Raw genomic sequence first — 22,617 nt, 5'->3', positions numbered from 1 at the left:
CCATTATGTTTACAGGAACACATGCTTGCTGTTAACGTGTAAAGATGAAATATAATACAATGTTACATTTTGAGATTGTGTTACAGTAATTATATAAGAAGAACACAAGGTTCTACAGTCACTGTAAGTTTCACTGTGTAATTGATGTCAACACACTTTTCAATACAAATTGAAGCAAATAGCAATTTTTTAGGAGACACTTTAGTACTTTTACAAACATGATATGTAAACAACATCAAAAATTCAACAAATAAAAAATACATGTTGCATTTCATAGCACTAACAACAATGAAGCACTGCTGTTTATTTTGCCTGACGTCAGATAAATAATACAACAGACAAAAAAAGTGCAAGTCTGACTTCAGACAAAACAACTCCTGGATGGATAATTACAATAATGTTAAACATTGATAGCACCCAATGAAAAAGTATGAAGTTACTGTGCTTCAGTCTCACTGAATCAAATTATTTTCTCTGCATTGAGAGATGGTGAAAAAATACATTTTATAATATTATCACATAAAAGGCCTGCAAAAACTAAAGACTTGGTATAACTGAAAAAAAGCCTTTAGAGTTTATACTTATTTTGTCTTAAGACATACAGTATAAGTAGGCTACTAAGGAAATCATTTATGAATAAATAAGGTTTACTGTGATACTTTTAGATCACACAGATGTCAGATGATGCACTGATATTACTAAATTTAAAGTTTAAAGTATTAATCCATAACAATGGATTACTGTAATAGCCATATTACTATGTGCAGGGAAGTGTCAGAAATAATTTCATTATAGGATGTGTAACAGACTTATTGCATTGAAAGGACAGCATAAATCATGAGACCGGGTCAAACCAAAATTATTTGTCTGTATGAAACCAGATTCTTCATTCCAGAATGGACACGTAATGCTAAGGAAATACAAATCACCATTTGGTCTTCTTAACCAGTAACAAGAAGAATAACCATTTGTAGAAGTTTATAGTAAAACATTTAAATATAAAGCATTGCAAGAGGCCTTGGTCCTGAAGGAAGTCTGTAAAAAAAACCTGAAAGAGCTGTCAGATTGGTGAAGGCGGTTGGAATGAGGAACCAGTGAGCGCAGTATCTCCAAACACATTGGCGTAGGAAGATTTGAGGAACTGGACATAGTTCTGGAGGCTACGGTTTGTGCTGTCAGACTGCTCCAGTCTGTCCTTGACATCCTGTAAACGGCTTTGATACCTTCGTTCCGCCTGAGAGAAAGACATAGCAGTATATAGATGTTTCTGCTATTCAAAGAGCAGTGAAATGTGCACATATTTACAAAATTGCCTCTTGAAAGTTAAAGGCGGGATGTCCCATTTCTCATAGCCTTTGTTGATGTTCAAATTACCAAAACAGACACACCCCTACCCCCATCTTTCGCTTTCGTCAGAGCTCCGCTCGACAAATGTTCATCTTGTGCACTGTCTACCTGACTGCTGATTGGCTACAAGGTTCTTTTGGTACTCTGCCCGACTTTGACTAAACAAGCGTGATTCGGAAATCGGACACCCCGCCTTTAAAGGGTTGTCCAAAAGTAGGACGTTTAGGAAACAGATTGAGTGGATCAAAACAGCACAGGGCTCAGTTAAAAATATAGCACGATTTAACTCACTGACCTCCTCTTTGGCTCGTCGTAACTGGTTCAGCTCAGATGTGGTTCTGCTCAGTTGTGTTTCCAGATCAACAACTTTGGAATGAGTTGTACGTTCTTTTGATGCCGCCCGCTCCCTGGTCTGTGTGACCTGCCAATCAACAGTGAATCGTCAATTCTTTGTGATTTACTTACCCTTATGTCATTCCAAACCCATATGATTTCTGAAGAACAGAAGATATTATAAAGAACGATTGTAACCATTTAACATTGGCCCTCATTGACTTCCACTGCATGAACACAAAACCAGAGACATTTCTCAAAATACACTTACAATACATTTATCAGGCATGTGATCAGCCAAGAACAAAAAAGTAAGATTGCACGCACCCTCGCCCAACACAAATCCCCCCAATAATGGTCTTTAAAGCAGCAATTCCCTGAGATCACATTTTTCAAACTTAAGTTAGTGTGTAATATTGCTATTATCGCATAAATAATACCTGCAAAAGGATAAAGTTAAAAGCCAAGTGAGATATTGTCTTTTACAGAATTAACTTTCGAAGGACTACAGAGAATGGCTGGATTCGACTACAGCCCTCTACTTCCCAGGTACATGATGTCACTATTCCGAATGCTTTTAATAACCTCCGCCCAAAGCAAAATGCCAAAAAAGGGGGACGACTTTCCTCAGAGAAGAGGAAGAGCTGCTGGTGTAGTGTTTGGTTATCAGAGATTGTAAACATTTGACTTAGCTACGCGCTGAACTACTTTCATCACAGTCGTGCAGCTGGTAATAAGAATTCAGCAACAGACATTGTAAGATTTGACCAACAGTCAAATAACAGCTTCCATGACTTTAATATCGGCTGTGAATGCTGTTCTGTGTAATACACTGATATTGTGTGTACGCATACCTCTGTCTAAAACACTTCTATGAAGTGTCATCTGAAGTCCTGCTTGCAGTCTCCTAGTCAATCTGCTTGTTTTCTTATCCAACTCGGGTCCAATAAAAAAAGTAAAAACTAAAGCTTCTGTTATTTGTGAAATTATAACCGGGTCTGACCCAACTGGTCCGGTGTCATTTCCCTCACCATAGTAGAAAAAACGCAATCTCCCCTTGAGGAGCGGAACTCACTGATATGGTACGGGTGGGACATCTTCTGACTAAGCGGGGAACCAATCACAACAGACCTGGTCAGCTTTACTAATCAGAGCATTTCGGAAGGTGGGACTTTGAAGAAACCGAAAGAAATCTAGTCGTTTCGTGAGAAGAGATACAGCGCTGAACGATAGATTTGAAATATGTGAAATATAAAGTTTTTTTTAAAACTAGAAACATGAACATCCATTGTTAGACACCCAAAAAACACAACCAAAGCTTTGAAAACAGGGAAAAAACAGGGCCTTTAATGTTACCAATTTCATGTAACATGATTAAAAAAGGCAACTGTTTGCCAGAAATAGATATTTTTAACTTAGCAACACAAAAGCAATATATTATAATTACCCAATAATGAATTTTATATAATATATATTTATATAATATTGGTTCAAATGTTTATTATTTTAACAGTCACCTAAACAATATTAAATAAAATTGGTTGAGGATTTGTGCAAATATCTTGTGTCAAATAAGATGACATTAACAAATGGCACCCCTTGAGTAGTTTATATTAGGCCTATTGTTTCAGCAATAAAAGGTAAAGAATACTGTGGCCTCTAGATGGCTAATCTACGTAATTCATACAGCGTTTGTCCGGATCAATCGAGAAATCCCTATGTAATTAATGCATTTGCAAACGCTCCATGCTTATGGTTTTAGTTCATTTAAATGAATGCATTCAGTAGAGACTTCAACGCATTTGTATGTAGACATAGACTAGATCAGTCGTTTGAATAGTTTCAAGCCATTTAATCGACGTAGTGGCCTATTTTAGTCTCTGTATATAGATAATGCTAAATCATATCACATTGACGTCTCAACTTCCAGACTCAGGTTTTATGTAAACGTTACAAAAGGGTGTTCAGTTCCCCACTTAACTAAAAATTACACCATATGCTTTTTTGAGTAATAAAACAGCTGTGTTTGATGTCTATTTTTCACTGTCTTTGGATAACTTGCATAAAGATAACTCACTTAATTATGTTCTGATTGGTGTGATTTTATAAAAAGAGTGTGCATGGTGATGATTTATGCAATTTACGCGGTTGATCCCAGCGAGGTCAAAAAATACGGAAATCTGTATTTGTACTGAAAAATCAAAATCACAGATTTTTGTATTTGGCAGACGGTTTTATCCAAAGCGACATACATTGCATTATACTATACATTTGTTTCCAAGTATGTGCAATCCCTGGTATTGTACCCATGACCTTGGCGTTGCTAACGCCCTGCTCTAACCACTGAGATACAGGAAAGCTCTCCTTTTATGTAAACTGTTTTTGGGTGAACAATCCATTTAATCACTTCAAGCCTGACCTGACGGCGGGCGTCTTCGAGCGCCTCTTCCAGCTGCCTCGTCAGAATACTGCATTCCCGAGATTTTTCCTCCAGACGCACCTGGTTGCTGTGAATAGTCTCTTCTCGTTTTGCGATCACCTGCAATAGGTCTCGGTTTTGGGAGGTAGCTTCTTCTAACTTCCTGTTGGCAACAAGGTGCATTTTGAGTGAATGAGTGACAATCTGACATGAAAATAAATAGAAACCGATGATGGGACAGAAAGATGGAGTCACAGACCGTTCAAGGGCCTCTGCTTTGTGTTGAAGCTGCTTGCTTTCCTCCAGTAGCACCATGTTTTTATGTTTCACCATCTCTGCCTGACTTCCCTGCTGGTCCACCTAAATCAGTCAAGCAAGACACATACAAGACACATCTATTGCTCTATTTTAAAACCACCTTTAACATTTTCTTCTCTTGATATACAAATACACATACTTTAATGCGCAGCTCTGCGAGAGCTGTGCTGAGCTCGGTGCTTCTCCTCTCCTGAGAACGTTCTTTCTCGTGAGCTTCCTGCAACTGGAGTTCTGTACGTCTCAGAGCTTCAGGAAGCGGCTCGAGCTCCGCCAGACGACCGAGGAGCTGCTTTCTAACCTGCTGGATCTCTTGATCCAGCTCCTCTCTTACCATTTGGGCTTCACGTTCAGCCACTTGCAGTCGTGCACAGTACTCGTCCGCCTCAGCACGGGTCTTCTGCACCTATAGACTCAAAGAAAGAGGCTAGAGTTGACAAACTCTAACAAACATGGGCACCAAAAAAAGACCTTGTGTGTTTGATGATCATACCTGGATTTTGTAACTGTCCACCAAGCTCTCATATTGCTTCACTGAAACTTTGATCTGATGGACTTCAGACTGCGACAGGGTCAGCTTCTCCTCCAAGGCAGACAAAGTGGCCTGCACATTAATTCAGATGACACCATTCACACAAAAGCATTTTGTCCAGTCAGATAGAGGGCCACTGAGGGAATGTGTGTAAAAATGAAACTGGACATCTGACAGAAATCTGATCATGAGAGTTGCAGAAGGACAAACCTTAAGGCTTTGGTTCCCCAACCGTACAGAAGAGCTATCTGTAGTTAGCTCATGAAGGCGATTTAACAGTCCGTCTCTCTCGGACCGGGCTTTCTCTTCTTGTTCCTGCAACTGCTCTGTCAGGTCTGTGACACGACTATGAGAAAACACAAAGGTCTAAAACATTTTGCTTGGATTTCTGGAGGTGTATATGAAGGTTTCCATTTATTATGAATTACATTTTTGACAAACATGCAAAATATGGGTTGTGTTCGTATGGTGTGGAGAGAGTTTCAATGACAAACCTATTCATCAACGTGATCTCCATCTCTAGCTGTGCCTTATCCTTCGTTTCTTTTGCAAGTCGACTGCTCCAGTTCTCTGTGGCCAATACAGCATCTGTTAACTGATTCTCCTGCTCAGATGATTAGATAAATGGTTATATATTATTTATTTAATCCCCCAAAGAAAAATTTAGCTATTTTTTACTATGCACAGCATGCAAAATTTCTGTATGTGGGAACAACTGAATGAACTACTATGCAAGCAGAGTGCTATGATCCCTCAATTCTACAATACAATGTACACTTACCTTAAAGGGATGGTTCGCCCATGAATGAAAATTCTTTCATCATTTTCTCACCCTCAAGTTGTTCCAAACCTGTATACATTTCTTTGTTCTGCTGTACAAACTTAGCAATTTTCAGTTCTGGAGCATCATTGCCTACCATAGTAGGAAAATTTAAAGATCGGGTAACACACGCAGTTTCTGCCAAACGGTGTACCTATACTTTAGTATTGCATACGTCGTATCTTCGAAGAGTACTTAGTTTGATCAAATTTATAAAAGAGGGATACAGCTGTTCGATTATTTACAGAAAAAGGCAATCTACTGGAGGCAGGCATGGGGGACACAACTATAGCACGAGCACACAATAGCCTATATCATCGCATTAATCCCTTCGTGTTTTAAACATTATGCACGTTCGCGCCAATTGCAAACAACACAGACATATGACTTAATTTGACTTACCCTGTGCAGTTCATGTCTGGCATCTTTTAGCACTTGGACCGCACCATCTATCAGTTTCAAACGGTCTCAACATCCAGCGTTAAATCCACCGTTTATATAACATCCATCACTGAAATGCCGTGAACAAACACCTCAACTTCTCTTAATATCGCAAGAGTAACGAGCTGCAGGCCCACAGCGAAGCCAATCTTTATAAGCGGGTCGCTTGTCGGTTGGTGGGCTATTTCTTTCGCCTGGCCTTGGGCGTGCTTTTCGGGAAAAATTGTTCAATAAAAGGAATAGGATCCATGTTACGAAACAGACTTATAAAAAACTTTCTGAAACAAGTTTGTGTGCTGGGGGAGATTTTCAAGCACAGAAATTCAATGTCATCCATCCAATTCGTTCTTTAACAAGTTGATCAAGTTAAGCATAAGAAAGTTTAACAGTGTATAGAAGTAAGAATGCATGAAATAGCATGTTACCCGACCTTTAAAATGGTAGGCAAAGGTGCCCCAGAACGGTTTGGTTTCCTGCATTCTTCAAAATATGTAATTGCGTGTTCAACAGAACAAAAACAAAACAATTATTTTACCATGGTAGCCAATAATGTCCCAGATCTGATTTCTTGCCACCAAGAAATTAATACAGGTTTGGAAAACCATTCCTGAATGGTAAAAGAATTTTATATTTCTGAGTGAACTGTTCCTTTAAGCGTGAAACATTCTGAGCATTACAACATCTGTTGCATCAACAACGGTTTCAGACACTTTTTTCCTTAAACAGAAATTACTCTTTCCAGAGTCATTCTACTCACTATCTCCATGAGCTGAGCACTGAGCTGTCCGACAGTATCTTCACTACGCTGTGCCCTTTGTTTCTGTGCCCGCGTGGCTTTCTTCAATGCCTCCTTATCAGCCTCTGCCCGCTGCCTGCGCTCTTGTAACTGCTCCTGCAGGTGATCAATCTCTCCCTTCTGCTGGCTGACAGTTCGCTCCAGATTCTGAACCGAAACGAACAAGACAATGTAGCCTTAAATCACAACTTGGAATCAAGACTTTAATAAACGCTATTAGTTGGTTGAGAACGTTTGAGGTGCATTACCCTGATCTGAACGTTTAGACGGCTATTCTCCGACTCCTTATTGCGTAGCTGACCCTGCAGATGAGCTCTGGTGGCCTCCAAGACTTTTGAGAGTTCAGTGGTGGTCCTTGAATTCTCCTGTTACAGGAGGAAATGATAACCTTACGAGCTCGCAATAAATAACAGGGTAAGATAAAGACTTGCTAAAAAACATTTTCAGTTTACCTTTTCATTTTCTAACATGGAAGAGAGTTGATTAACCTCAATGTCTTTGTCCTGAAGCGTTACAAAAATACGCTTTAGGAAAGAAAACAGAGCTGGGTTAAAAAAGAGGGAAAAATAATGGCTTTGGTAGGTTTTGATGACCAAGACCAACCGAATTTTCTGCTTCTACATCAGTAAGCCTTTTTAGAAGAGCATCCTTCTGCTCCAATAGTCTTAGAGAATCCATCTGTAAAAGAAAAAAGTAACTCTGTCGATGTCAGTACAACATAAATGTCTTAATTTTTTTGTTGGTAGCATGGCAGTACCTCTCGATTGTGCTGTTCTCTCAGAAGATTTCTGAGGGCTCTGTTGGTGCCCTCAAATGTCTCCAGCTTTTGCAATAAGAGTTCCTTCTGTCTGGCCATGTGTGATGTGTCAGATCCTGATAACCTTTTCTCCTGTGCAGGTACATAAAATGTAAGAAATTGAATTTTGTTCTTTTTGCAGCAAAGATAATAATTTCTTGTCTAATTTCTTGTCTAAGGGACAATTAAGGGATTGTTAAATGTATTTCTTAAATTATTATTATTAAAAAAATTCCAAAAAAGAAAAGTAATCTTTGAACCACCAAAGTAAGAAAATGTTCATTTCTGGGTTAAGTATCCTTTTAAAACCGGTTGAGTTCACACTCACATTCCTCGACATCTGGTTGACTGTTTCACGGAGGGCTGACACCTGCTTGGCAGCTGCATTGCTGTCCATCTCTGCTTCCAGTAATTTCCTGAGTAGAGCATCTTTGTCTAACTGCGGACTACTTCTCTCTAATCTAGACAAGAATAAATTAATTTTACATTTCAAAGCATATGTATTAAAATAATCAAGGGTTATATACGGCCACGTTGTCATTATACCTGCTGAAATCACTTTCTACAATCATCTTCTCCATGGACTCTCGCAGTCGGGAGTTCTCCTCCTCTGTGGCCTCCAGCTCTCTGGCGACCTCAGCAAGCTCCTCCTCCTGCTCGTCGATGACACGCTGTGATGCGTTCAACCTCTCCGACTGACGCTCTATCAGTTGCTCTTTCTTACGGAGCTCAACCTGCAAACACAAACCTCACCTTCAGATATCGTATGTGGTTGATCACATGAACACTAACTTTCAGTTATGACCGATTCTTAACAAACCATTCAATCCGAGATGCTGGCGACTTGAAAAATGATTTTATACCTTCAGAGATTTTACAAAACTTCTCACCTCATTTTTCAGAGAGCTGACTTCTGTCATAAGGCTGTCTATCTTCTTCTCATACTGGTTGATGCGTCCGTGCAGGGCATCTTCTTCATCAGTAGAGAGATCTTCTATACGGAGAGGTGACTGAGAGCATTCGGGTTCTGAAAGAGGTGTTATCTCCAAACGATGAGAATGTCCCTAAAACACACATATAAACATTGTAAAAATAATTCCTACTTTTCTTGCTCATACGAAGAAGTATTTGAAATTAATATGCATCTGACCTCCCACTTATACGAGGTCTCCCGATTGGAGACTTTGCCAGGTGGGATCCATGGCACCCTTGTCTTTACTTTAGCAGTAGGACGCAAACCACTTTTAGGCTTAACCTGGAGCATAAAAGATACAGCTAATGATAAATCTTATAAACATATATATTGGATTTATTTTCCAAAACATTTCCATGTTTTATGTGATTGTGTACTTTGAGGTGGAAGGTCATAAAAGTGTTATACCTGGGGTGACTTGGTAGGGCTGCTGTTGGAGGTCTTCTTCACGTGCACGTGCACAGGTGTGCTCTCGTTCACGTGCACGTGCAGTGGTGGGGAGGAAGAGCGTGCTCTCATTGATCTTCTCTGCAAAACACAGAATCAGACATCAGCTAAAATATTTTTTTACAGTCACAATATCATACCAGCTACTTGTTCAAAGACTGTAAAATAAGTCCTTGTTTATAGATCAGCAAACACAAGGCAGGAGTATCACTTTACTGGCCACACATCTTCATGTTTCAGTTCATGTTTCAGAAGGGACAGAACTGAAATCTATCATAAGTAAACATCTGACAGTGGGCTGGGAGCTGACAGGCAATTAGACGGATGAGGAACCCGAATCTAGCGTTTACAGCACCGAATAACAACAGGATGTAATATAAATATGACATTATGAGTAAAATAAGAAGTTAACCACGATAATTGTCAATAAAACACGAACAATAAAACAGTCTTCATTAAAATGATCTTTTTAAATATTTAGGCTGGAAAATATACAATATGTATTTGTAAATGATCTTACCATGCGAAATTACAAACATTCAAACGTCGATATGGTAAAACTGTACATAAATTATAGTTGCGAGCTACTTCTGTTTTCTTGTCACTCCGGAGTCTTCAAAACACTGCTTTCCGGTGGGCATAATCGTTCGTTCATTTGATTGGCTGATTTAAAATGTTCGTTACGGGCGCTTGTTCGTCATTGGACGAAAGCGTCTGACCTCGGTCAGCGTTTTATGGTGTGCTTAGCAACGGTGTCTTTAGAAACGAAGCCTAACACAGATCCAAGCTCAATCTGAATGTTGTCTAGGACGCCACCGAAGCTTGTGCACAGTTTAACGACATTCCCGTGATCATGTTTACTACACGCAATCAACTATAAGCAAATCCTTGAAATGTATTCTGTTACGTTGTACTTTCTAAACAATATCCGAGTGTTGCCTGGTAGCTGTGAGGAGCTTGCCTTTCATAATAAAAGTTTTTTTTTTACCGCATTGTTTTACATTTCGTTTCTGCCACGGCTTTGTTCAGATTCTTGGGACATCCTTAAATGCTTTGTACAATATGAACAAACAAAACGCAGAAAAAAATCCGCAGAGACGCATGAAGGAGGCATGTATGAACTTATGTGTATGAACAATAGACTGTGTCAACGAACCAGAATGATCGTTGGTGATTCAAAATAAAAGTCCTTCAAAGATTAGGATGGTTTTGCACTTGGACCATAAGGAAAAACTGAACCACAAGAGGGCAATAAAAAGATACGTCTCTTGTCAGTTTTAAGAACGTAAAATCAAATTATTTAATAAGACATTCAGATGTGTAGTATTAAACATAATTTATGAATATATAAGACGTTTTTTTCTTTCCTTCAAATGATTTTACGAAACTCTGGATTTAGGTCTCAGCAGCAAAAACAGCAAGTGGTAGTAAAATACGTTGCAATAATATCACTATTGTACTGTTTTTGCTGTTCTTGTTAAGTCCAATTTTAAAACGCCCCATACACAAATAACAATAACATTAAGAGTGCTATAAATATTAGTTCTACGATCGAACTTTATCTTCATTAATAATTCAGCAACTCGTCAGTATGGGAGGGGTTCCGGACCCGGAAGTCGGATGTTGCTGTTGAGTCACCCCTGACTGGTAACAGCCAGATAGCGGAAAACAATTCGAGATGATGCTGACGACCTGGGCATCTTCTAACCGATCCAGACATTGAATAAATGCTCGTTTCAATTTGGACATTGTTTCAGGTATCTGTGCTACACTGTAACAGGCTGACCTTTTACTGAGATGATGGAGGAAGTCGACAGATTTCAAGTGCCTCCGGTTAATCCAGAGACGGAGCTGCTGGTAAGTGGAGAAATACCTTACACGTCGTGGGAAATAAGCATTATTAGGACTGAATGACAACAGCAGTTCTTTATTTGAGTGGAGATCAATAAAGCCACGTAAGGAAAGGAATTAAAGCTTAAAGGAATCAATCCGCAATGGCGTTTAATAAAACGGAAATTTACCTTGTTTGTTCGCAGACCGATGCAGCTGTTATATAAAAATACTATTGTACTTTTTAGCACTTGTGTGCTTGTCATTCTAGTCATGACAAATCGTCGTTTTCCATCATGATGTATTTCTATGTGTATCATTGGAAATTTGAATTTTAAACAGTTTATATTGGGACGTCTAGACGTTCCGTGACGAAACAATAACAGTTCCTCATTCACGTAAGGATTTCCAAAGTCCACGTTCACGTATATCTGTCACACTGTCATCAATCAAATGTTTTAACGTTATATAAAGTTAAACAGTATAGAGACTTGAGTAACATTAATCTGAAATGTTCAGTCAGACAGTAGAAGCAGACAAATACATCTTGAATTTCTTCAGACCTTCATTTGCTTGAAAGCTTGTGGTAGACACACTAATGTCCTGCAAAGTAAAAACTAATTGTGTTTGCATTCAGTTAGAAGGGCTGGGTCAAATGCACAAATAAGGATGTGTTAGATTGGTGAGATATAGCCTGACGTGATATTGTTGTTCCCTTTTTCCACCGGCGCCCCAGAGAGCCGAAGACCCAGCTGTTCCTCAATACAACACACTGTGCTTTCTCATGCTGATGAATTCTTCTGTGAGCAGAAAAAGGAAAGAACATAGGCTTATAACAACCTGGCACCTGCTTTTCGGACCTGCTCGTTTTTTGCAGGCCTGTGCTGTTTTGTAACCACCACGAGGATTGTTTTCCTCATCTATATTTAGAGGGATGGATGAATAAAGGCTTTTCTATAAGGCCACATGGTCGAGTTAAAAACAAGAGGGACATATTTTAATTTATGCATGCTATTTTTTGCCAAATAAGACATTTTGCCGGATCAGCATCTTTAGCTGCTGTGGAACAAAATGACTGCCAGGCAAACATATATTTGACCCTGGACAGCAAAACCAGTCTTATGGGTCAATTTTGCGAAATTGAGATTTTATATAATCTGAAAACTGAATAAATAAGATTTTTATCGATGTATGAGTTGTTAGAATAGGACAATATCTGGCTGAAATTCAAACTTTTAAAACTCAAGAATCTGAGAGTGCCTGAAAGGAAAATCTTGAGAAAATGGCCTTTGAAGTTGTTAATCAGAGGCACTGTAGCAGACCATCCACTCACAAAAATGAAGTTTTCATATATTTAATATAGGAAATTTACAAAATATCTTCTTTGAACATGATCTTTACTTAATATCCTAATGATTTTTGGCATAAAAGAAAGACAGATAATTTTGACCTAAACAATGTATTTTTGTCGTTTGCTACAAATGTTCCCGTGCTACTTAAGACTGGTTTTGTGATCCAGGGTCACATATACCTAATCAAAACCTACCTCTAAAATCAGAGCGAAATGATTGTTCGATAAGAATTTTGATCAAATTCTCAACCTATTTTACACTGTCTTTTTTTTCGTACCCCAAGCAAATAGTCAGTCACCACTTTATGGATCCTGCTTTGCTGTGATTGGTCCAAAGTGCAGCCTGTCAGATAATCTCACCAATCCTTTTTATCGGTTCAACTGTGTCAGCAACCCATTCATCAGTCTTCATCTCCCAACCTACATTACAAAAATGCCGCATTGACAAGACAGTTGTAAAGCAGTCAGTTGTCCTGGAGATCACAGGATCACATATGAAATCTAAATCTATGTCTAGTATGAAATGTTGACCTTCTCTTGACATCCATTTTTAGGTCCTTGAAGAGAAATAGCCATTTAACCAATGCATATCTTTGTGAAAGATTTATTCATCGCATGAGGTTTACAATATAACTACCAACACTCTACACGATTCTACGTATTACAGATCTGGATTTGATCTGATCTCTTGGTTTGTTGCTATAGTTTTGAGTGCCTTGAGAAGGTTAAATCAATGCTCTTGCTTTTTGTCCCATTATTGACAGTTCCCATAGATTTCTGATCACTGTAATTTTGGATCTCGTGACAACATACTTAATCAGTTTAAGCTGCAATAGATTGGGCTCAGCAGAGCTTTGAGGCTTCACTCCACATGGTTTTCTTTGTGAGGTGTGAATACATTTCACGGGCTGTTGTACACGTAGCTGGTGGAATATGCATGACTTTGATGCTGTGCTTTGTATTTTCGCCCTGAGATTTGTATTGCCTTGTAGTCGAACAAAGGCATGTCTGGAATGCTTAGTTGACCAAAAAGTAGAAAGACAGTGTTTTATTTTCGATATATGTTGAACCTTATAGCTTTGAATTGTAAAATTCCAGATGCTGCAAAGAAAAAATTAAAGAGGCTATGCTTCGCACGAGATGAATGACAATGTTCTTACGCCTGGCATATGATTTGGTGTTTGGGACCTTGAGGGTCTCACGCTGGGCTATTACCCACAATCCCCCGCTGCGCTCTTTAGCTGGTGCTAGGCCTAAAGGCTTTGTGAGAGAACCCTGCCAGGCCTACAGCTGGCACTATCCCAGGACTGAGCCAGCGGGCAATAAGATTTGCTTTACCAACAACTCTGTTTCCCTTTTTCTTTCTTTTTCTCGATGCTGCCATACTTGTAATTCAAGTGAACGTCTTTGTGATGCAATTATTTTCTGTGTATTTCCTGAAACCATTGAAGGTTTTGCTAACATAAGTTAATGGAGGTAATAATAGTGTTGGGGACATTTAGTTTATTTATAGTTTATTATTTAGTTTATGTAATTTAACGTTAGCATTCAAAATGTATTTTTTTTTTTAAGTATTGCAAAAAATGTGTGTATTGCATTGGTTTGCAATAACTGTAAGTTCTTAAAAAAGTCTGCATAGACAATGTTTTAGGTTGAGACAGGTGATGCTAATTTTTGGGGGAAAATTGATAATGTATTTTGTAGTTTTAGAATATTTTTTTCTATAATGTAAATAGATTTTTACATTTTAAGTATTATCATATTGCATTATTTATCAAGTTATTGCATCTTTCTTCAGTATTGTACACCCCTAGGGCTCATTAGTTATCCAACAACCGAATAGTTAGTTAGTTTTTATGTTTTAGCTCCAGTGCTTTAATATTAGCATGCTCAGACACAGAATGTTGGGCTTTAGCTGTTAGTTTGTTTTTTGGCACAGAAAACCTTCCCATCAATGATATGTCCAGTCGCTGAACACAAGTTTATTATTTAAAATAATAAAAAAGCACATTTAGTTTTTAACGTTTTGAAAATTGTAGTTTTTGATTTAGTTGGCCCACAAATCCGCACACTTTCTTTCGCACAGGCTGGCGGTTCACTGTTGGGTTGACTCTGATATTAGTCATCTGTATCATATGAACAACAGCAGAAATATAACATTACTCTAACCATGGCTCTGGTGGCTCTCAATGACGACAGATAAGAATCTTGAATAGCTACTTGGGCTCTCTCCAATAAAGGCCGGCTTTTTAGGTCATAATAGACCCTCTGTTGGCAGAGGAAGGCTGGCCGTGCACTCCTCATTCTTCCAACAGGCTCCCACTGTTCTTCCTCTCCCAAACATCAGTGATGTCACAGAGCGCCTGGAGACCCTGTAGAAAACACAAGCAGCAAAACATACTTGATATCATGTGATGCAGCTTTGCAAGAAGTAGTGGCTGGTTGCAGTGACTTTATCAACCTATCTGTCTGTACATGATTTATTTATTTATTTGTTTGTTTCTGGATAAAAGTACCAGGTATAAAAACATCCCATCTCTTGGTTTATTGATAGCAGACTGGCAAAGTACAGTGGAGGAAGCATCTGACTGCAAGGGCCCTGCTTCTTTTTTATTTTCTGGAATCAATAAGTCTTCCGAGCACAGCTGTGAAAGTAAATCTGAGACTGTTCGAGAGAGATGTATTAAAATGACCCGTTCCAGCGACAGCGCGGCGATATTGTGCTGACTCCTGTTATTAACACCCAACAGATTCAACCCACTCAACACTCGCCCTGCCTCGAGAGATGACATTATTCACAACCAGTCTCATACTTGCTGTTTGATTTTCACCAGAACGCTGAGCATGATGGGAAATTATGGGGTTCATGCTAGAGAGAGCTCCTCTTTATAACAGTGTTTGTGATTTAGGAGGGTTTTATGCACTCTGAATGTCTTCTTTCCAACCTTGATGACTGTTTCTTCCTCCAGGACTCTGCAGCAACAACCACTTTGGAGGCCGACTCAAGCACGATGGAACCAGAGTCGGTCGCCATCAACTACAAACCCTCCCCACTACAAGTCAAGATAGGTGAGGCTTTCAAAACATAGACCACAGGTCATCTTTATCATCTTTATCAGAGAAATTTTGGTTTTAGATAAGAATTTACAAAGCTTTATATTGCTACAACCTTTTAGAGAAAATTATGGAGTTTGTTATTTCTTAAAAGAATGTTGTGTATAAATATAAAATTGGAGTGAAGTCCATGTATGGCTGGGCAGTATGAGTATATACGTGATAAAATTAAAATGTTTATGTATGTTTGGGGGTGTTGCCTGACAATTTGCACATATATATTTAAATAAAATCAACCATTCAATAATTATTGACCATAAAATCAAAATAATTGGCAACAAAAACTGTCCTGTTCTTATGGTCTGTAACAGCCTCATTGATAATTGGCGCGATTCCTCCAAGGATGAGTCTCCGACATTGACACAACATTGCTCACTTCTAAGTCCTCTTTTGCTCTTCTGCCAGCTCTCTCGCCCACTGTCTCTCTCTCTCCTGCCCTGCGCCTACAGCTCACGCGGTAGCCGTTCCGTTCGGGCGTCCTGAAATACAGCAGTTGCTGTTGTTAATTAAACTTCACTTTACAATCCACCCACTGACAGCCTTATTACTTATAGCAGCACTGCAGAGATATCACACACTAACACATGCGGGGCATTGTGTAGAAGTCGCAGAGAAGTCAAGCTCAGACTTTACACCCGAAGAAACTGTTCTCCAGCATAAACACGTCTCTGAATAAATAATATTAAAGAAAGCTAGTTCTCAAAACATCATGACTAAACTTTGTATGCTTCCCTGATGCTTGGTGTATTTTAGATATTGACTCTTGTTAAATCATTGCCGAATATCATTATCCAGTGTTGCGTTCGATACCGCTGAGCACCAGGGATGCCCTCAATGGTGCAACTGGGAATTTTGGATGCTATTCTAATGAGAAGTGTCCTCAAATGCTTTTTTGGCATTGTTTATCTTTTTGTCCCAGGCCTCTTGAATTCTTTCAGTAGCCCTTGCACAACTTACTTTACACTTTCTTGAGAAAATCCTCAAAATGTATTTTACGGTATTTCAATATCCTGTGTAATATCACCAGTAGCAAATGCATTTGATCTCAGATAGGTAATAGATCATTCAGACTGCTGATTTCATTTCTCATCTTTTTCCTCTTTGATAGAGAAACAGAGGGAATTGGCACGGAAGGGCTCAGTGAAGAATGGTACTGTGGGTAGTCCGGTCAATCAGCAACCCAAGAAAAATAATGTCATGGCTAGAACAAGGTGAGACAGACAGCATTTGCACGATATAACTGTATTCTCCACTGAATAAGAATTTGTAGATCTTCTCCAAAGGTCTGTGCATATCTACACCCTTCATTGTTCCATTATATATTATAGATTGTATTATTTTGAATAAAACAAAAGTATGGCCGTTTAGTAATGGTTCATTTGCGGAGTACATCACAAATATGTATTATAATAAATAACATTAAAATGCAGCAGATGGGTTTATATAAAGGCTGTACGGTCTGTGAATTCAAATTAGTGTTAGATCAGATGCTGTGAGGGCCAGACTGGTCCCTTGTGCTTGTCAGGATAAGTCCAGTGTTTAGACTATTCCTCAGGTTTAGAGCACAGCTCGAGGCCTGTAGATTAACAGCTCACAGCCTTGAGTCTTTGTCCCAAAGAGGATGAATAAAAGATGTGTCTCTGGCTAATGTAATGGGTTTGATTGTGTTTAAAGGCATGTGTCATGCTCAGTTAATCCAAACTCTGAAGTGTTTGGATAAACTAGATTAAAGGTTAATCATAAAATAAAAGTATTGATAGAGTAATATATTTGCCAATGTTTATAGATTTTTTATCGGCATTAAAACAGTGTTTATGCCAAAACAACCTTTTCAAAGGGTAAAATATGATATTATATAAAGATGAATTGTAAATATAATATACATAGACTGTGAAATGAAGCTCAATGTTGAGAAGAATTTAAGGAGACGCGTATAAATAACACGTATACGTTAAGCCTAAATCCAGCTTTTTATTTTTCTATATGCAGTATTCAAATAAAACCCATACTCCCTGATGTACTCTTCTTTGCATTTCTTTAAACAATTGTCCAAATTAATTCCTGAAAGATTTTCTATTTTGTACTAAACCTTTATATTGCTTATTTTTGTATTATATTCGGATGAAACATCCTCTAGTTAATACTGCTCTCCTTGCAGGTTGGTCGTCCCTAATAAAGGCTATTCATCATTAGATCAAAGTCCAGATGAGAAGCCGCTCGTAGCCTTGGACACAGACAGGTATGGCACCATTCAAATTAGTCTCACTTGACTATTTCCTGTGAAGTGGAGAGAAAGTATTGTGAAAATTGAAGAATTCCTCAATTTAAGGAAATGATTAAAATGAGTAAAATGACAAGTGGTCTGTAATAAATCCTCTTAATGAAAGCTTTGTGCTGTTATTCTGCGAGCCATCTCTATCGCAGAGGGACCTGACAGTTAATAAAATACCAGCTCAATATGATATGTCTAGAGCCAGTGCCCTTCAAACCCAAGAAACTGACAGGGAATAAAGAAGAAATTCATGTCCATGACTCATATTCATGAAGTGACCGCTGTTTTTAATGGAGCTAAGGGAGACTCTTCAACATTATCAAAGTGAATCATATTTTAAATATTTTTATATATATGTGTCTAGAGGCAGAAACAACTCCCACTTCTGCTATTATTGCATTTGTTTGAAATATCTTTGCAAGATCCTAAACATATTCTATGTTTGTAGCATTTTTATAGCCATTTCCGGGTCCAAACTTACATTAATTTAAACTAAGACTATTATCTAAACAGCTGCTTATAAGAACAATTTATTTATTTATATCTCTTTTAAGCTCAGTTTTCTCACATTGAAACTCACATTGATTATTATTATAGTCTTCAGGCATCCTAGACAATATGTTACAGATTCATAAAAAAATTGAATATCTAACTGGCTGTCTTGGATTAACGGAGATACTGTAAATATTTTTTGGGAGGGTTTATAGCATACCTTGAGTGTTATTAATGCTGTTTGTTGTTTGCGTTTAATCCCAGATTTTTGTAGTGTTCATCGAAACAGGTTCACTATGAGCATTATTATGTTACCCACTTCATGTATGTGGTGTCATTTTATTTTCTGTAATAGCTTTCTCAATTTAGTTTTTGCACATTTTATGAATAGACTGTGGGGAGAGCTTTGCATTCTGAATGTTATGTTTCAAAGTAAATCAAAATCATTAGGCAATAATCAAATAAATTGAATGTTTCTTTCATATGTCTCAGAAATAGCTCAAATAGAAATGCTCTCAGGATAGAATCACCTTAAAGGGACAGTTCACTCAAAAATAAAAGTTCTGTCATCATTTACTCAGCGTGAAGTTGTTTCACATCTGTATAAATATCTGAGAAAAAGATTTGAAAGAATGCTTGTTACCAAACAGTTCTTGGCCATCATTGACAACCATAGTAGGAAAAATGATAATAATAGTCAAAAGTGCTCCAGTGCTTGTTTTCCTACATTCTGGAAATATCTTCTTTCGTGTTCAACAGAAATGTATAAAGCGTTTTTTCCTACTACTGTAGTCAATGGTGGCCAAGAACTGTTTGGTAACTTACAAGCATTCTTGCAAATATATTTCTCTGTGTCAATCAGAACAGAGACATTAATATAGATTTGAAACAACTTAAGGGTGAGTAAATGATGACACTGACAGAACTTTTATTTTGATCTGTTCCTTTCACACTCTTATTTTTGTCAGTTTTCTTCATCTGAAAGTTGAAAAAACAGTAATACATCTTTGATGACAGGAGTCCAACGCACCGAATCATCTCTATGATTTGTGTGGCCCACACCCACTTGTAATGAGAAGTTTCGCAGTATGTGTTCAACCATAATGGCCTCTTTGCAGCACAGCTCAGAGGACCGAGCACAGCATGCCAGTCTCTCACACAGACGAGTCGCTTATCACAATGAGTTCTGCACTGCCAGCTGGATCTCTGTGACCTCAGAACTGTTATTAAGTCATGTTTTAGCACACCCCTTCTTCATTGTGTCCCTCTTTCTGTTTCTCTCATCGCCTGACTTAAGTCACATGTCCAGATGCTCTGTCTTTCACATGCTCATAAAAGTTCTCGCACCTACCGCACCGATGGAAGGTTACGGATAATCGCTGATGATAAATGGACGTTCACAGTTTTTTCTCTTTCTAGCTCCAGTGGATCTCAATAGAATCTTATTGTGTCGATTGATTAAACTGTGTATGTTACTACCTGACAGGATTTTGCTCACTCATCTGTCAAAGTTATTCAAAATCTGTTTGTGTTCTTCAATTTTGTATCTGTAGGAAGGTTATTTGCTTCCCCAAAATGACTAGGGCGGAATTTCAATTCAGGTTAGCAGCCATAAAGCTGAAGATGCATATCTGTGACGGCATTCTTGTGTTTCTTTTCTCAGTGACGACGACTTTGATATGTCTAGATACTCATCATCCGGATATTCTTCCGCCGAGGTGAGATATCTTTGTGTCATTTAATCTAATTTAACCCTTGTCATCTTATTATTTTATATAACCATGTTCACAATTTATATCATATATAAAAGACAATTTTGCTTATTTAACTAACTATCAATGAGACCTTGATCAAATATTTGGTGACTACACTGTTGTTAAAACAATTGTCATTCACAGCAAATAAACCAAGACTTAAACATCCAGCTGCTGAAGGACGGATACCGATTGGACGAAATCCCGACGACGAAGATCTGGACCTCATCCCTCCCAAATCAGTCAACCCCACCTGCATGTGCTGTCAAGCCACTTCCTCCACTGCGTGTCAAATTCAGTAACACGCCACCTCTAAACCTCGCCGTTTAATCGACCCGAAGAATAGATTCACTTAATTTATTAAACACGATAGAATAAGTGTATTTCAATTGATTTAAAATAGGGAATGTTGAATGAAAATGCACAAGAAATATGTTACCGTCATTGGTTCCTCCTATGGTAGGACGTTAGTGTTTTTATCATCACCAGAGGGCGCTAGACCAGGATGTGTACAGATGCATTGAGGTACCTGAATGCGGAGAACGTATGCCGCGGTTCAAAACAGAATGTTCGACTCTTAAGTTTTCTTCTCTAGAACAGTGTTTGCCAACCTTTTCACAGCAACGTGTCCTTACTGGATATCATTTAACAGCATAATGAATATTATTCTGTCGCTATAATACTGAGATAGATTCTAGCCCTCCTGCGACCCTGATGAATAAACTGGTTTGGAAGATGGATAGATTCATATTATTAAAATGCCAAGTTTTGCAATTATACACTTTCACACTTTAAGAAATACCGATTTTGAATCCGCATTAAAGTTAATATTGTTCTCCGCTGACCCTTAGGGAATCAATGCTCTAATGCCCAGCTATGTTTAGCGTACACTTTTAGATAGTAAGTACAGAATTCGTCTTTGTCAAATGAAAGGGAGTGTAAAGAGACCAGAAGAATCTGTTTCACATTTAGATTCTTATTCATATTTTCCTATTTAAGTATTAATATATTATCAGTAGCTTTGTAGCACATGAGTAAATGACATACTCTTAGAAATCTTTACAAACACACACACACACACACACCGATCTGCTAAAATAGTCAAATCATGTTTAGATGTTATGTCAGGGAATGTACCTCCAAACAGAGACTGTTTTATAAGTATAATTTATGTTCCATAAAATTTTGATCAGCGTTACTTGTGGATTTTGAACATAATGAAAACTTGCACACAAAATCAGCACAGTTACCGGTTTTTGTAGGGAAAAGCTTATTAAAGCTTGTTAGTTTCATCAGCAGATAGTTCAAGAATACGTGAATACCTCTAGATCTAAAACACGATTTGGTACGACTTCAGGATAGAGGAAAAGCTTGCATTGAGGTACTTTAAGTCAAAAAAGCAGTTGCTAGATAGGGTATGCAACAATGCAACAGATTTTGTTCAACACGATACACTATTTGTGCCAAAATGCATTATTTCTTTAGTTTAAAAACGGAATTGACTGGGGAAACCTATGCCCATGGCCAACATTCTAAACGATCCCCAAAATCAATGTTACATTTGGTTTAACACAGACTTTAATGATCTTGTTCCATGTGAAGTCATTTTAAAGTGCAATACCGTCTTGTCAGACAGTGTCATTTAATGCATGTCTTATGTACTGTAGATTTCCAAAATTTTTTGTCTTTTGTTCGTCATGCAACTATATTAGGACTTTCCTATTGACTTTGCTTTTGTTTATTTTGTGAACTTTCAAGAGCACATAAACCTAAAGTCACACCCTACTACACTGAGCACTATGCTACCAACACTCCAGTCCTCAACCAATGTACTACATCTGGAGAATGTATGAATTACAATGTAAAAATGTCATAATCTAATATTTAATGTTTTCCTGCATTGCTATATCAGTGACCAGAATAGTATATGACGGTCACTGCTTTTCACTGAATGCAGAACACTACAGTGTTAACTTTTCTTCTAAACATTTTTATTGCAATATCGGGGAATATTTAACTCTGCGTTGCCATTTAAACCCCTGGTTGCCACGTGTCATGTATGTTTTAGTAAGAAAGCTTTTAGCATAGCAACATATACTCTCGCTTTGTCATGGTATGTAGATGTGCCACAGGATGGATTTTTTTCATCTGTGTATGTGTGTATGCTTCTCCTGGTGTCAATACAATACTGTGTCCCTGCTTTGGATGAAGAGAAAAGCACCGTTGTGTATCATCGCTTGGATTATCCTCCACTTTTTGTTACTACATTGAATTAGAGTTTGCCTTAAATGAAGCTAAACAGCGGGTCAGTTTATTTATTGCCTGTGACATGTTTTTAATTTATTGAAATAAATGGGATGTTTAACATAGACATTTGTTTTGACATTTTTTTACTTTTATTTCCTATGTTTTCCAGGTCTGTCAGTAAATATGATTGTAGAGATGTGACGAGTTTCCATACCAGTATTTAACAATGTTACTGTTCTGTGTAGTGAAACTTATCTGTGAATACATATGAAATATACAGTTGCAACTCTCTCTTGTCGTGTGTTTTTATGCATGTACACTAATGGTCATTTAAACGT

General features: G+C 38.0%; 2 protein-coding genes across 2 annotated transcripts; one reads left to right on the top strand and one right to left on the bottom strand.

Moving 5' to 3' along the window:
• Positions 1 to 13: 13 nt before the first annotated feature.
• Positions 14 to 10,173, bottom strand: odf2a (outer dense fiber of sperm tails 2a). The gene is made up of 19 exons (XM_056732009.1): positions 9,740 to 10,173; positions 9,181 to 9,300; positions 8,950 to 9,054; positions 8,690 to 8,863; positions 8,346 to 8,533; positions 8,128 to 8,260; positions 7,761 to 7,892; positions 7,607 to 7,681; positions 7,456 to 7,527; positions 7,252 to 7,368; positions 6,965 to 7,150; positions 5,441 to 5,550; positions 5,157 to 5,292; positions 4,908 to 5,018; positions 4,557 to 4,820; positions 4,359 to 4,459; positions 4,100 to 4,262; positions 1,643 to 1,768; positions 14 to 1,234 (listed from the first exon to the last, which is right to left on the bottom strand). The coding sequence occupies exons 1-19, from the start codon at positions 9,740 to 9,742 to the stop codon at positions 1,061 to 1,063; spliced, it is 2,490 nt and encodes an 829-aa protein (XP_056587987.1). The 5' UTR covers positions 9,743 to 10,173; the 3' UTR covers positions 14 to 1,060.
• A 656-nt stretch (positions 10,174 to 10,829) lies between these two features.
• On the top strand, positions 10,830 to 22,401 carry fam219aa (family with sequence similarity 219 member Aa). Its single transcript, XM_056731603.1, is given in 7 exon segments — positions 10,830 to 11,076; positions 15,370 to 15,469; positions 16,623 to 16,725; positions 17,673 to 17,753; positions 19,942 to 19,996; positions 20,177 to 20,231; positions 20,234 to 22,401. Coding segments are annotated over 7 exon segments (555 nt in total). The 5' UTR covers positions 10,830 to 11,016; the 3' UTR covers positions 20,335 to 22,401.
• The last annotated feature ends 216 nt before the right edge of the window (positions 22,402 to 22,617 follow it).

Source organism: Triplophysa dalaica, chromosome 19, assembly GCF_015846415.1.
Source record: "Triplophysa dalaica isolate WHDGS20190420 chromosome 19, ASM1584641v1, whole genome shotgun sequence".
Taxonomy (NCBI): Eukaryota; Metazoa; Chordata; class Actinopteri; order Cypriniformes; family Nemacheilidae; genus Triplophysa; species Triplophysa dalaica.
Note: the sequence above shows the minus strand (reverse complement) of the source record. Positions and strands in the feature narration are given on the sequence as shown.

Coding starts and splice junctions, on each gene's coding strand:
- odf2a (XM_056732009.1), bottom strand. Junction 8,261..8,345: donor GTAGAAAGTGATTTCAGCAG/GTATAATGACAA, acceptor ATTCTTGTCTAG/ATTAGAGAGAAGTAGTCCGC. Junction 5,019..5,156: donor TGGGGAACCAAAGCCTTAAG/GTTTGTCCTTCT, acceptor ATTAATGTGCAG/GCCACTTTGTCTGCCTTGGA.